Genomic DNA, 14603 nt, shown 5'->3' with positions numbered 1-14603 from the left:
TGGTCCAAAAAGATCCTTTCCCTGTGACAACTTTTTCTTTAGCTCACACAGTCTGCCCCGATCAGCTTTGCTGGTCTGCAACCACCTACATACCCTCATTTTGCATCTGTCCTCCTCAAAGATCTTTCTACATGAAGTGAAACTTAAAGTAAGGCTTTACACTTGATTTTTTAAATTAGTTTTTGTATAAAAACATTTTTTGTTAAAACAATTAAAATATAGACATTTATATTTATAGTAAGAATTGCTTCAGACAGTCGAAGTTATAAAAAATAATATAAACAAATTGAGAAAATACTGAGGCATGATTGGTATGGGTTATTGTTTGAACAGAGGACTGAGCTCTAGTCACATCTCTGATAGAGGCTTTGTCCATGGCCTCTGACAAGTCCTTTAGCATCTCAACCACACTTTCCTTAACTGTAAAATGTTGATATTTATTTTCCTTACTGAGCTACTGTGAGAAATAAATGTTGAGTGCTATGTAGGTGCTTAGTATTATTATTACATCGCCTTCATTTCTTTCTTCTTAGTATTATACCCCAAAAAGATTTTTGAAATCTAGAACAGGAGGACACTTCTTAGGAACTCAACCAATAAGTTTAGGAAATATATTGTTGAAGAAGATTTAAAAACAACACAATACACTTTATTTATAAAACTCTGCAGATAAAAGGAAAAACAATGGCAAGAACTATGACAATTTTATGAGCAAGGGCTGATACAACAGGGGTTCTTAAACTGGGGGTTGGGACCCTTCTGGGGGTCGTGCGGTGATTACATGGGGGGGTCGCGAGCTGTCAACCTCCACCCCACACCCCGCTTTGCCTCCAGCATTTATAATGTTTTTAAATATATAAAAACGTGTTTTTCATTTCTAAGGGAGGTCGCACTCAGAGGCTTGCTATGTGAAAGGGGTCACCAGTAAAAAAGTTTGAGAGCCACTGTGATACAAGAAAAATTTAAGCATTCAACAATTCTGTTAATTCTGTATGTTACTAGAACAAAGACTAATAACTGTTCATGTTTTACGGTAACAATGTCTGTATTTCCTAGGTCACTTTTTTTTATTATCTTTTTTTATATTTTAGAAATGGTAACCACATCTCTAACAAGTTATTGTCACTGTCTAACCTCAACCCTGAGCTTTTCCATTATGAGAATGTCTGGCAATGCTTTAAGATTCATAATAAATAATAAAAATTAAGAAGTTCTGTGTTCTAATTTACTTCTTATATTGTAGGAAGGATGGAGTAGTGGCTGGGGAATGGGACTGGGACTTCAACTCCTGGTTCAGCCACAGATTTCGTGTGTGATCTTGGGCAAATCACTTAATCTACACTGTGCCTCAGTTCTCTGTACATAAAATGGAGAATACCTAGTTACATCAAACTTATGCTGTGATGATAAAAAGCCATTAATGATCGTGGGACATTCAGCCACTATGGTGATGGGAGATATACAAGTACTTAGATCAAAGCATTTACTAACATGCCACTCAGTGGTTAATACATAAACTATGTTCTTATACAGAGGGCCAAATTTCAACTTCAAATTTCTCAAAAGTAAAGTTAAATGTTTGCAGCTTCTGTTTTTCCCAAGGGAAAGTAAGGTTTGACAACAGCAGGTTTTTTTTATTAAAACACTTACAGTATTTCATTACCAGCATCTGAAACAGGCAATTGACTGAGTGAACATTACAAGGTCAATTGGCAGGAAAAAATTACACTTCTCAGATGCATACCTAATCTGGTTACAAATGTTTTATGCTTACTTTAGCAAACCAAATTTTCAAATGTAAAATCTAGCACTCATGCACATTATGTAGATTTGTGACATGCCCTGTAAGACTGCAAGTCCAGAATTCAATTAATGAATTATACTAATTCATAAGTATGGTTCTTATCTGTGACAGATTATTTTCTTCATTTTATTTAACTACAATTTTTCTTTACTAATTTAATAATCTAAGAGGCGAGAGATCAAGGCTTTAGACTGAATGGAAAAAAAAAAGCTTCTTTTTATAGATTTAAATTAAAATATTCAGGGAAAAAATAAAATTTCAGAGAATACTAATTTCAAACCTTCCGTTTATTAGATTCCTTCTTTAATCTCATGGCCCTGTTCCTGCAACTAGATCCATGTGGATGCAAGAGTTTGTCCACATGGGTGAGTTGGTAGAAATGGAACCTGCATTACAAGGAGATCAGAAAGGCAAAGCCAAATTAAGCTCTGGAATAAAGCTGCCACTGAGAAATAAGACAATATCATGTCAAAAATAGTTGTAGGAGTGCAAGAAAAATGTAATAATTTGAGACCAAACATGTATTGTAATTTATAATCGCAATTAATACTATTTAGCACATATATAGGCCTTTTTATGTTCAAAGCACTTTATAAACCTTTTTATCAGTATCCATTACCCATATACTTGTTAGGGACTATGTACATGTAACAATGTGTAAAAATAATAACCTCAGTAGACAAAACCAGATGGGGCATAGGAGAAAGGATGCAAACGTACAAACAAATCGACTGAGGCAATGTTTTCATATGTTTTGTTGAGTCCATTATTTTTGTAGGTTCTCTCATTTTTACTTTTCCCTCCTCTTCCAGCCTCTCCTAGACCTGCACACATCCTATATCCACCTGCCCTGACTTTATAATGTCAATAGCAGTCTGATGGATTCAACTTGGTGTTGAAATAGGGGGCACCCGGTAAGGCCTCATCTGTTTTCGGCTCCAAGTGTTTTTGTTGTTGATTTTAAAAAATCTGATTCCTTCCAATACTTTCTCTACAACCTTCACTCATTTAGTCACAGCTCCATTCCAACCCTCATTCTCTACCCCCATTCGTACGATTTAGTTCTGTACTATAGATCAGTGTTTCCCAAACTTGGGACGCCCCTTGTGTAGGGGAAGCCCCTGGCGGCCGGGCCGGTTTGTTTACCTGCCGCATCCACAGGTCCGGCCGATCACAGCTCCCACTGGCCGTGGTTCGATGCTCCAAGCCAATAGGAGCTGCGGGAAGCGGCGGCCAGTAAGTCCCTCGGCCTGCGTCACTTCCAGCGGCTCCCATTAGCCTGGAGCATCGAACCGCAGCTAGTGGGAGCCGCGATCGGCCGGACCTGCGGATGGGGCAGGTAAACAAACTGGCATGGCCCGCCAGGAGCTTTCCCTACACAAGCAGCGTCCAAGTTTGGGAAACACTGCTATAGATAATTCCTACCCATTAACTAGCCCTCTCTCATGTTTTCCTAATTTAATCTGCCATTAGCTGTGCCACCCCTTTTCTAATTTGTCCCACCACAGTGTAACCTTCTATCCCCACACCTCCATCCAAAAGTCAAACTCTTATTCTCAATAAATGTTCATTGAACCAAAAACTATGAGATTAAAGAGGGCTTTAATCCATTTTAAGTGATGAATGAGTACTTCTTATGTTAGCTCCATACTCATCCCCCCAAAAATTCAATGAGCATATGTATCTGTATTATACATGCTATATAGGCATTATTAATAAATGAAAAGAACAAAAGCATATTGCAATAATTAGGACTGGGAAGATAAAAATTATAACCCTTTCAACTCAGATACATAATTCAAACCAATCATTCAAATGAAACATTCTATATGAAAGTACATGAGAGGTTTACTAATTTAAGCACCCTCTGTTTTAGTATGAAGCACCTAACTGATCAAAGATAATCACTCTGGATTTAGGTTACTGGCTAAACGCTGTGAACTTTACTGAACTCCAAACACTGCAATTATTCATATTCTTTGAATAGTAGAGGCATTGGCAGCTCCTTGATATGTTTTGCTGGTAAGATCCAGATGCACTTTCAAATAATCTAAAATAGTCTTGGTTGACCAGCATTGTACCCTGTAAAAAATAACAGCTATCTTGTTCACCATACCCTCTTACAGAAGGCTTAAGGCAAGACATTTTCATCAGTCTTTTAAATCTTGTTTTTGTTGTTTCACTACATCTATTATTTAATATAGGGACCAAACTACTTCAGTTGGAATCAGTTATATCACTATCAGCTTTTCTTTCCACTTTAAGGTTAGGTGGATTATTGCTTTTAACAGTAACCTTGGCTCCTGCGTTAGTGTACATCAAGAATGCTTCCAACCATCCGGCAATTCTTCCAAAGTTACTCTGTTGAAAATCTTCCTCTTCAAGAAAGCCTTTTGTCAGGAGTAAGGACCTGCAGCTAGCCTGCTTACCTGCTAGCTTAAAACCCAGGCAGTCTAATGAGCGCAGCTGGGCCCAACTGAGATGCCAAATTGTCCAAATGACTGAGGGAATCAGCAGACCCGCCCTTAAGACTAGCAATAGGGCGATGGCTGCTCAAAGCATTTGCCCATGACTGCAATAACTCTCGTGCCTGCTTTTTCCCAGCCTTTCCTCAGCCCAAATAATGCAGGCCTGACCCACAGCTCCAGTTCCTGTCTTTTGACTTTGGCTCTGACTTCCGACTTTGGCTCTGACTCTCAGCTCCAACTCCTCACTTCAGCACTGACCCTCAGCTCTCACATCTGGCCTCTGACTCCAGTTTACTCCTGAGGGAATACTGCACCAAAAAATTAAAAATTCTGCACACAATATTTTAAAATTCTCAAAATTTTATGTGTCAATAAATAAATGTGGAGGCTCCAGCATAACAGTGGGGAGCACAGGCCACTGACTGCATGGAGGTGGGAGATCAATGTGTACCCAGCAACCCCCTGGGTATGGACTTGGCAGTGAAGCTGCACCCGATCCTGACACAGTGCAAAGGCTAGGCATGTCCCAGAAACACCCCAGAACCCTGCACCTCCGCACCAAGCGCACCAGGTGTGGGCAGTCAGGCTCAGCCCAGCAGGATCCAAATGTGGAGGGGCTTAGTGTGGGGGGAAATCCAGAGGTGGGGTGACAGGGTTCTATGTGGAGCAATCTGGGTGTGGATGGCTCAGTGGTGAGGATCTGGATACACAGGGGCTTGTTGGGGGGTGGGATCCGAGTGCAAGGGCAATGGGACTCTGCAGGAGGGTCCAGGTGAAGGTGGTTAGGGCTCAGTAAGAGAAGTCTGGGTGCGGTGGGGATGGGACTCAGCAGGGGGAGTTTGTGTGTGGGGGACTCATCAAGGAAGTTGAGTGCTGGAGGAGTGGGACTTGGTGGGGTGGGGGTCTGGGTGCAGCTAGTTGATGCTCTGTGGAGTGAGAGTCCAGGTGTGGGGCTCATCAGGGTGGTCCAGGTGCATAGGGGTGGGGCTTATTTGGGTGGGGGCTCAAGTGCAGGAGGCTCAGTTGGCGGGGTCTAGGTGCAAGGGTGGGGATCCAGATACAGGGGTGTGTGGCTTGGCAGGGGGTGGTCTCAGTGCAGGGGGATGGGGCTAGGCAGGGGAGGTCCAGGTGCAGGGCTCAGAGGGGGATGGTCTGGGTGCAGGGGGTCAGGGGAGGTCTAGATGCGGGGGGGGGCCCTCAGTGGGGAGGGTTGGGGGGAGATTGGTGGGGGCAGGCAGTTTGAATGCAGGGGGGGTCTTGGTGCAGGGCTTGGTGGGGGAGGTCTGGGTGCAGGGTTGCTCTGGATGCAAGGGGTGAGGCTCAGTGGGGTAGGGGTGTGGGTGGTTGAGGCTTGGCAGCAGGATATGGGTATGGGGGAGTCTGGTACGATCTGACCTGGCCAGGGCATCGGCAGCCCCACAGTGATTTACTGCTCCTCTAGCTGTTCCAGGCGCTCGAAACAAAGTGCCTGTCTGCTAGGGAGGGACATGTGACCTCTAGTGGCTTCTCTTTGCTTCCCCGTCAGAAAGACATTTTTCTGCGGGGAAGCAAAGAAATCTGCAACCGACATGAATTCTGCATACACAGTGGCACAGAATTCACCCAGGATACCACTTATGACCAGCAGCTCCAATTCTTGGCTGCCTGACTCCTCCATCAACCACTAGGCACGACCACCCACATCCCAGTCAAGTGACACCTTTCCACATTAAGTGACACAATACAAATACCCTCTTCTATTTCTAAACCCCAATCAAGTCCCTACTCCCAAAAAATCAAAAGCTGACCTTAAGCAGAATTTTGTCCCCAAAAAGGGAAAAAAGCCAGAGACCCCACGAAGTCTGCTACAGACTTCAGGACTGCTATTGAGTTTAGGTGGAAGACACTCAGATACTACAATGACGGGAGGCAGCATAAAGCCCTAAAATAGATAGATATAACATCCTAGAATGCCTTACTTGCCCTGATTGCTCTCAAGCTTCAGCTAAGTTTTAGGAAAAGCAGCCCACTTTTCGCAGTAATTTTAAATACACCTCTACCCCAATATAATGCGACCCGATATAACATGAATTCGGATATAACACGGTAAAGCAGCGCTCCGTGGGGGCGGGGTTGCACACTCTGGTGGATCAAAGCAAGTTTGATATAACGCGGTTTCACCTATAACGCGGTAAGATTATTTGGCTCCCGAGGACAGCATTATATTGGGGTAGAGGTGTATATGTCAATAAAGGCAATACTGAGATAGTACTACAAAGAATTCTTGTTTGTAAAGCTATTTGAATTAGCTTTTCACTATTTCCAAAATAAATATTTCAGTAATGAGAAGCGGCAAATTACCATGCAAAACTGCAAACAAACTTCATCTGCTAACCTGGGAGAACATAAACTGCAATTACTGACTCAGGAGAACTCATAATTATCTTTTACCAGGAAAAAAAACTGAGTTATTTAAATTCTTTTCACAGTTTAGTTAGAGGAACCAATTAAAAAAAAAAAATCTACAAATTTTGTTTTAAAGGGACCAAACTTTTAAATGGCCTTTTGTAATAAAGAATTTTATATGTGTGTATGCATATAATGTCTTTGTAATTCCATGGCAAGGAGGAAAACATTCAATATATTTTACCAGTCTATTCCTTAAAGTATGCCATTAAAAACTAAGCATCATCCAAGTAAAAATACGAGAAACAGAAGTGCCCTTGGAAGCAATTAAGGTTTTTGGAGTTTGCAAGACTTACAATATACAATATTGTTCAAATATAAATGTCCATTGTACTATTTCAAGAAATTAAGCTAACTTCTGCCAATGACCCCTTGTTTCACTGGTGTAAAGCCTTTTAGAACCTTTATTACTCCCCTTTACAAGACAGAGAAACCAACTCCAAACATATTTCTTTTGATACATCTTATTAAGTTTCTTCATCTTCTGAAATAAAAGAAACAGTTTATGTAATCCACTGTACCTGGACTTTATCATTGGATTTCAGAATTTGTTGTAACTAATGACATGTAACACAGTAGAAGCACGGAACAATAAAGTATAAATTCAGGAGTTTATTCTCAAAACCCATTAACATAAACATAGGCATTTGCCAAACAAATCTTGAAATTGCTACAAACCAAACAGGAAACTATCTTGGATACTCAAATGTCAGTATTTTGTGCTGCCATTGCTCAACCTGAGACTTCAGAACAACATCAGCTTTTAACTAGTACAAATCTGTTTAGTTACCAGTAGGAAATGTTGACTAGCTACAAAAATTAAGAAAGTAGAAAGACTCTGGGCTTGTCTTCACTACCGGGGTAAGTCGACCTAAGTTATGCTACTTCAGCTATGTGAATAACGTAGCTGGAGTTGACGTAGCTAAGGTTGATTTACCCTGGTTTCTTCGAAGGGAGACGCTCTCCGCTCGACTTACCTTACTCTTCTCGGGGAGCTGGAGTACCGGAGTCGAATGGAGAGCACTCTGCTGTCGATTTAGCGGGTCTTCATTAGACCCACTAAATCGACATCCACATCGATCTCCCTGGTAATGAAGACAAGCCCAGATTCTCAGCAGAGGCAAGAACTCAAGCAGCTCCTTTAACACAGAAGGGAGTGAGAAAGAAAAGTACAACAGAAGCTTAAGTGGCTCTTCCGTTGGGATCCTTGCAGTGGACAGCTGAAAGCCTTTCAGATGCAATCCGACTGAGAGTCACCACTGAAAATTAGTGCTACTAGTACAATATCTAGTAGATTAAGCTAAACTGGAAAAAGGCACTCTTATTCTGGAATAAGAGTATCCACACATGGAGTTGCATATGAATAGATACTGTGCTTTAAATTCACACTGTACCTTAATCCAAATTTATTTTCAAGCGTAGACAAGCCTTAAGACTGTAACCAGCTACATGAGACATGCTTGGGGGGAAAAAAAGCTATTTGTGGTTTAACACTAAAAAAAAAAAAAAGAAGAAGAAGCAGCAGCTAAACAATGCTCTAACAGAACCTTTGACTTAACTGTCATTACAAAGGAAAGTTCATAACTAAGATTGTCACCGTAAAAGAATTGATAAATAATAAACAACAAAAGCACACACAAAAACCCCAACACAATTAAGGATTTTTTTTTCCTTCTGAAAATAAGAGATTTCAAATTTGGAAGGCTTTCCCCACAAGAAGCTCAAACCTTGGGCCTAAATTTTGCTTAAAAAATTATAAATAAAAGAACTGCAAGTACAAATTAAATACTAAATACATATGGCATTTTTATGTTAACATTGCAAGAAAGCAGCAACAAGCAATCACACTTTTCAAAGCGGAAGACACAAAAATATAAAAAAGGAAAGACCACACACTTACCAAACCTTGAGAAAGTATGTGCAGAGCTGGCTCTGTCATCGTCCAAATTGGCCATTTCAAACTGATGCAGCTAATCACAAACGTCTCAGGCTAAACTACAGCAATTTTCAAAACTGTCCAGTGAGGGTTAGAAGCAATTAGCATTAAATTAGTGAAAGCAGTGTTAGCAGAGTTATTAACATGATGCACTAGACAATCAAGGGGATAATTAAGGTTATTTATTATTTATGTTTTCCCTTTTATACCCTAAAAATTGGTTTTCTTGTGCCTTAATTTTAATAAACAATATCTAACCAAGTAACAGGACCTAGATTTACATAATCTTCCCATACTGAATAGTATATAGAAGTAATATTACTTTATTTTGCAGTAAAATTCCTGGTTACTTTATAACAATGCTTTGAATATTTACCCTTTCTATGACCTGATCCTGCATCACTGAAGTCAATGGGAGTTTTGCCACTGATATCAATATGTGCAGAATAAAGCCCATACATATTCTTCTCCAGGATTAAATAAATCCTTGATCCATGGGCAGCACTGAACTACCGGCTTGGAGAGGCTAGCCCCTCGCCCCCGCCTTCTGCCCAAGGCCCCACCTGCCCGTCGCCCAAGCCCAGAGCACCCCCACGGCCACCAGCCCCCCCACTGTCCTTCACCGCTGGGGGACGTGAGCACCGGCTCCAGTTGCCTGGAGCCCTGGGCCTTGGCCGGTCCCCCCCCCGCCCCCTCTAGCCCTAGCCCCAGCCCCAGCCCCAGCCCCAACTTGGGACCCGGCCACAGGGGAAGAGCCAGAGAGCACCGTCGGGAAACAGGAGAGGACCCGGGGGCTGACCGTGGGGAGGCTCAGCCTCCCCTGGCCTGTGATACCCGCCACCCATGCCTTGATCCAAAAGAAAAGCATTTCTTCTTCCATTAATAGTAAAGATGCAATATTTGTGCTAAAACAAAGCAAGTGATACTCAGTTAAACAGCTATTGTAACCCAGTAATCTTTAGGCTATAAATAAACTACAGGTTGGTTTCCTTCTGCAGTACTATACCATGATTAAAATGCGGAGAATAGTAATTATTTGAATTGGTGTCTCTTATTTTGGTGGGTAAACACACAAAAACAAGCTAGTTTTCATAACTGATGTTGACAACTATGCCCTGATCCTGCAGACGAATCTGTGCAGGCAACCCTCTTACACATGTATGAAATCCTGCTGGGGTCACTGAGGCTCTGTACAGGCCAGATTGCAGGACTGGCCTATTACTGTATTATTTGCAGTACATTCCTACTAATACAGTTGTAATCAATCATATTGATTGATTTAATTCATTGGTACTTATAAGTTTTTGTTGGCAAAAATTCACTTTGATACTTTTAACGTGTAATTGGAGTATGTACAGGTAGGTGTCTGCAGGACTGGGGCCTAAATGATATTTTATTTTCTAGGGGATACTATAAAATGTGAGTCTCATACTTGCAACTGTAAACTTGAGTCACACTAAGTTTTGCACTGAACATTCCATTTAAAAACGTAATTTGTGTAAACAATTTTTAATTTCCTTTTAAATAAGCAAAAGTAGTTACATTTATTTCATAGTCAAGTATATGGTTAAATATGCATTTTCCTTTTAGATAGGAACATTGACTGTAAAATTATGCTAGGTTAAAAACTGTCTTGCACATTTTGTTTAATTAAGTAGTACTGTGTGGTCAGCATTAAAAGTTGAATTCTTCTAATAACTATCTGAATGATACTAGAAATATAGAGCTACAAACAAGCTTTTACAAAACCTAACTTTATGGGTCACATTGCAGTGACAGCTTCCCTTTAAGGTAAGCAATTTTTAGAGTGTAACAAGTCACTACAAACTATTTTGTGTTTATGGCAGTGGTTCTTGTACCATTGTGGGCCGCATCCAATACTACCTGTATGGCCCTGAGGAAGTCACATGGGCTGCAGCCCTGTGCTGACTGGGCTGCAAGTGGCCCACAGACCACACGTTGAGAACCACTGGTTTATGGCAATAAATTGTTAAGTAAACCAAGGATTTTCATCTCAGGGGAATGGAATTTAAGTCTAATCTGTGGTTCTCAGCAAAATTAGACAAAAGATCATGATTTTGATGCAAGAATATATTAGTGGTTTCAGAATACATTACTGTTCAACAGCTTGTCAAACACAATGATGTGTGAAGCAAACCAGTTTCGTTTACATGTGCTGAGCTGAACTTTATTGAAATTTAAATGTCTCATTAAACTCATGAATTTAAAATGTCTCAGCAAAGTTATGCATCAACAGAGTAGCAGATTTTTTAAATGACCTTAAAATTAATCCAAAATAATTTATTTCCAAACGAATGAGATCGGTTACAGTTTTTGTTTTTTACTGTGCAAGGTGTGAGGATGAAAAAAGAAACAAAAAGGTTAAGGCTTTAGAAAGGGATCTAAATTTGCGCTACAGGTAGGGGGTCCTACATCTCTGTCAGTTATTGTGAAAGCAAGGACAGATGTAGTTTAATGGGGAAGTGCACCACGGGGCTAGAGAATGCGCGTTACCATAGCCCTGAACAAGCCTCAAATTTTCTCTCAGACTTTATCAGCGTTAGGTAAGAAAATGAAAAGAAAACCGTGCAGCAGCAGCACTTGTGACTTCAACTCCACCGTGGCAGCTGCCCTTTGAGTGACCTGCGAAGCTGCCGGGGGGCCAAGCAAGCCAGAAATAGTGACAGCCACAGCTGAGGTGGGGAGTGGGGGGAGAGCGGGGCTCGTTTGAGAGAGGTTAGAAGAACAAGACGAGCCCCATTCTCTCAGCGAGGGCGCAAGCAAACAGATCCCCGCAGCCCCCTCCCCGTCCAGGCAAAGGGGTCAGACCTGAGCGCTTAGACCGGGCTCGCAGCTCCAACATCCTCCAGCTCACGTCTGCCAGATGCGACGCCATTGCGCGGAAAAACCACCACTACTACTCCCCTCCCCGCGCGCCTGCTCCACCGGGGAGAGGCCGAGGCGATAGCACGGCTCCGTCCGCTGTTGTTACCCTGACCGGCCGTAAACACGCCCGCGACACTGTCGCAAATGCGTCCGTTCAGTCAGTCCGGAAGTGAAGGGGGGATTGTGACGGCCCCTCCCCCCCGCTGCCGTAAGTGATGCTGGCGGCGGCCGCGGCAGGCTGCGAGTGGGTTGGAGGTGCTGGAGGATGGGGCGCTGCTACCTGTTTGGTCTGTGCTTGCTCCTCGGGCTGCTGAGGGCTGGCCGGGGGCTGCAGAACGTCACCGCCCAGCTCTTCGGGGCCGAGGCCTTCGGGACCCTGGCGGCCTTCGGGGACTTTAACTCGGATAAGCAGACGGACCTGTTCGTGCTGAGGGGCGGTAAGTGCGGGAGGGGCTGGGCCCCTGGGGGACTGGAGCGCCCCCAGCCTCTAGGGGCAATGGGGTAGGGTGGGGTGAGGCTGCCCCCTTAGCAGCGGAGATGGGGCGCAGTCCACTGGTTACTGAAACGGCTTGAATGCCATGGATCGTCTCTTCTCTTCTCATACCGGACCTACCTCTGTGGTCTCCGAGCCCCTTAGCTGAGGAATGGTGCACCCCATATAGGCAGGCCCATCAATTATGTTTATATAACGTAACAAGGGAGTAAGTAGTGGGTGTAACTCTTAAATATTAATAGTCTTGATAGTAATTCCTAATTGTATCTATGATCACAAAATAAGGTGTGAGTGTTAACAAGTCCTTCGGCCAAGGGCTTCTCATCTCTGTGAAACAATATTGACATTTTTGTCAGAGGGAGACTTTGGGACAATATTGTATTATCAGTGGATTATAGTCTAAAATATGTCCTTTAATAGTCGTAGCCTTACCCCTCAATCAGCATTGTACTGAAGATGCCTGTAACAAAAATTGAAGTAATGTTATGTCTTCTAGGGGAATTAGCTCAAGTGGTAGAGTGCTTGTTTAGCATGCGAGAGGCAGCAGGATCAATGCCCATGTTCTGTGGGCAAATATAGTGCCCATCTATAAAAAGGGCAATAAGGACAAAACAGGGAATTACAGATCACTCAGTTTAACTTCAGTACCCAGAAAGATAATGGGGCAAATAATTAAGCAATTTGCCAATATCTAGAAGATAGAAAGGTGCTAAGTAACCGTCCGTATGGATTTGTCAAGAACAAATCCTGTCAAGCCAATCTAATAGCTTTCTTTGACAGGGTAGCAAGCCTTGTGGATAGGGGGGAAGCGGTAGATGTGGTATATCTTGACTTTAGTAAGGCTTTTGATACGGTTTCACATGACCTTCTCAGAAACAAACTAGGGTAATACAATCTAGATAGAGCTACAGTGGGTGCATAATTGGTTGCAAAACAGTTCACAGAGAGTAGTTACCAGTGGTTCACAGTCATGCCTGAAGGGCATATTGAGTGGGGGTCCTGCAGGGATCAGTTCTGAGTCTGGTTCTGTTCAATATCTTCATCAAGGATTTAGATAATGGTATAGAGAGTATACTTATAAAGTTTGTGGCTGATACCATGCTGTGTGGTGTTTCAAGTGCTTTGAAGGGTAGGATTAAAATTCAAAATGATCTGGACAAACTGGAGAAATGGTCTGAAGTAACTAGGATGAAATTCAATAAGGACAAATGCAAAGTTCTCCACTTAGGATGGAACAATCAGTTGCACACATACAAAATGGGAAATGACTGCCTAAAAAGGAGTACTGCAGAAAGGGATCTGGGGGGTCATAGTGGATCTCAAGCTAAATATAAGTCAACAGTGTAACGCTGTTGCAAAAAAAGCAAATATCGTTCTGGGATGTATTAACAGGAGTGTTGTAAGCAAGACACAAAAAGTAATTCTTCCATTCTACTCCACACTGATTAGGCCTCAACTGGAGTATTGTGTCCAGTTCTGGGTGCCGCGTTTCAGGAAAGATGTGGACAAATTGGAGAAAGTCCAGAGAAGAGCAACAAAAATGATGAAAGATCTAGAAAACATGACCTGTGAGGGAAGATTGAAAAAAAATTGTGTTTGTTTAGACTGGAGAAGAGAAGGCTGAGGGGGGACATAACATTTTTCAAGTACATAAAAGGTTGTTACAAGGAGTAGGGAGAAAAATTGTTCTCTTTAACCTCTAAGGGTAGGACAAGAACAATAGGCTTAAATTGCAGCAAGGGAGGTTTAGGTTGGACAGTAGGAAAAACTTCCTAACTGTCAGGGAGGTTAAGCACTGGAATAAATTGCCTAGGGAGGTTGTGGAATCTCCATCATTGGAGATTTTTTAAGCGGAACTTTGGAGCGGAGCTGGAGCACGGAGCAGCTCCGGAGCAGTGGAGCTGCAGGTTTTTGCCTGGAGCTGGAGCGGAGCCGGAGCACAGCTCCAAAGCCCTGTTTAAAAGCAGGTTAGACAAACACCTGTCAGTGATGGTCTATATCACTGGACTAGATGACCTCTCAAGGTCCGTTTCAGTCCTACGATTCTGTGACTTTCCTAAGGTGTAGGAGAAATCTCAAGCGGTGATCGTTTTTGTCTTGCTCCTCTGAGGCTTGAAACCGTTTACAGCATCTTTCTTGAAAGAACACACATGCTTAAGAATTTTAAAATATTATTAAATACTGTAAGATCATTTTAATTTATTTTTAAATAAACTTAATGATTGTGAAATGAACTAAATATCTAACTGTGAAGACAGAAAATATGCAACATGGGTTGTGGCAGTGCAAGCTTACTTATTGGTCTTGCTAATACACCTCTATCCCCGATATAACGCGACCTGATATAACACGAATTCGGCTATAACACGGTAAAGCAATGCTCCGTGGGCGGGGGGGGGAGCGGGGCTGCACACTCCGGTGGATCAAAGCAAGTTCGATATAATGCGGTAAGCTTTTTGGCTCCCGAGGACAGCGTTATATCAAGGCAGAGGTGTATATCATTATATTGTGGGAAGAAGCATCTCTGAGGATTGTAGGGTAAATCACTTTCCATTCAGATTTAGCCTTTTC

General features: G+C 42.4%; 2 protein-coding genes across 2 annotated transcripts in view; one reads left to right on the top strand and one right to left on the bottom strand.

The window, feature by feature from the left end:
- PHKB (phosphorylase kinase regulatory subunit beta) overlaps positions 1-11631 on the bottom strand; it is a 210278-nt gene extending 198647 nt beyond the window's left edge. The window contains exon 1 of the mRNA XM_065416341.1: positions 11483-11631. Coding sequence (XP_065272413.1) covers positions 11483-11549 — 67 coding nt within the window. The 5' untranslated portion in view covers positions 11550-11631. The remainder of the gene's footprint in view (positions 1-11482) is intronic.
- A 122-nt stretch (positions 11632-11753) lies between these two features.
- ITFG1 (integrin alpha FG-GAP repeat containing 1) overlaps positions 11754-14603 on the top strand; it is a 214537-nt gene continuing 211687 nt past the window's right edge. Inside the window, exon 1 of the mRNA XM_065416532.1 lies at positions 11754-11976. Coding sequence (XP_065272604.1) covers positions 11805-11976 — 172 coding nt within the window. The 5' untranslated portion in view covers positions 11754-11804. The remainder of the gene's footprint in view (positions 11977-14603) is intronic.

The sequence above is a fragment of the Emys orbicularis genome, chromosome 14, assembly GCF_028017835.1.
Source record: "Emys orbicularis isolate rEmyOrb1 chromosome 14, rEmyOrb1.hap1, whole genome shotgun sequence".
In the NCBI taxonomy this organism is placed as follows: Eukaryota; Metazoa; Chordata; order Testudines; family Emydidae; genus Emys; species Emys orbicularis.
Note: the sequence above shows the minus strand (reverse complement) of the source record. Positions and strands in the feature narration are given on the sequence as shown.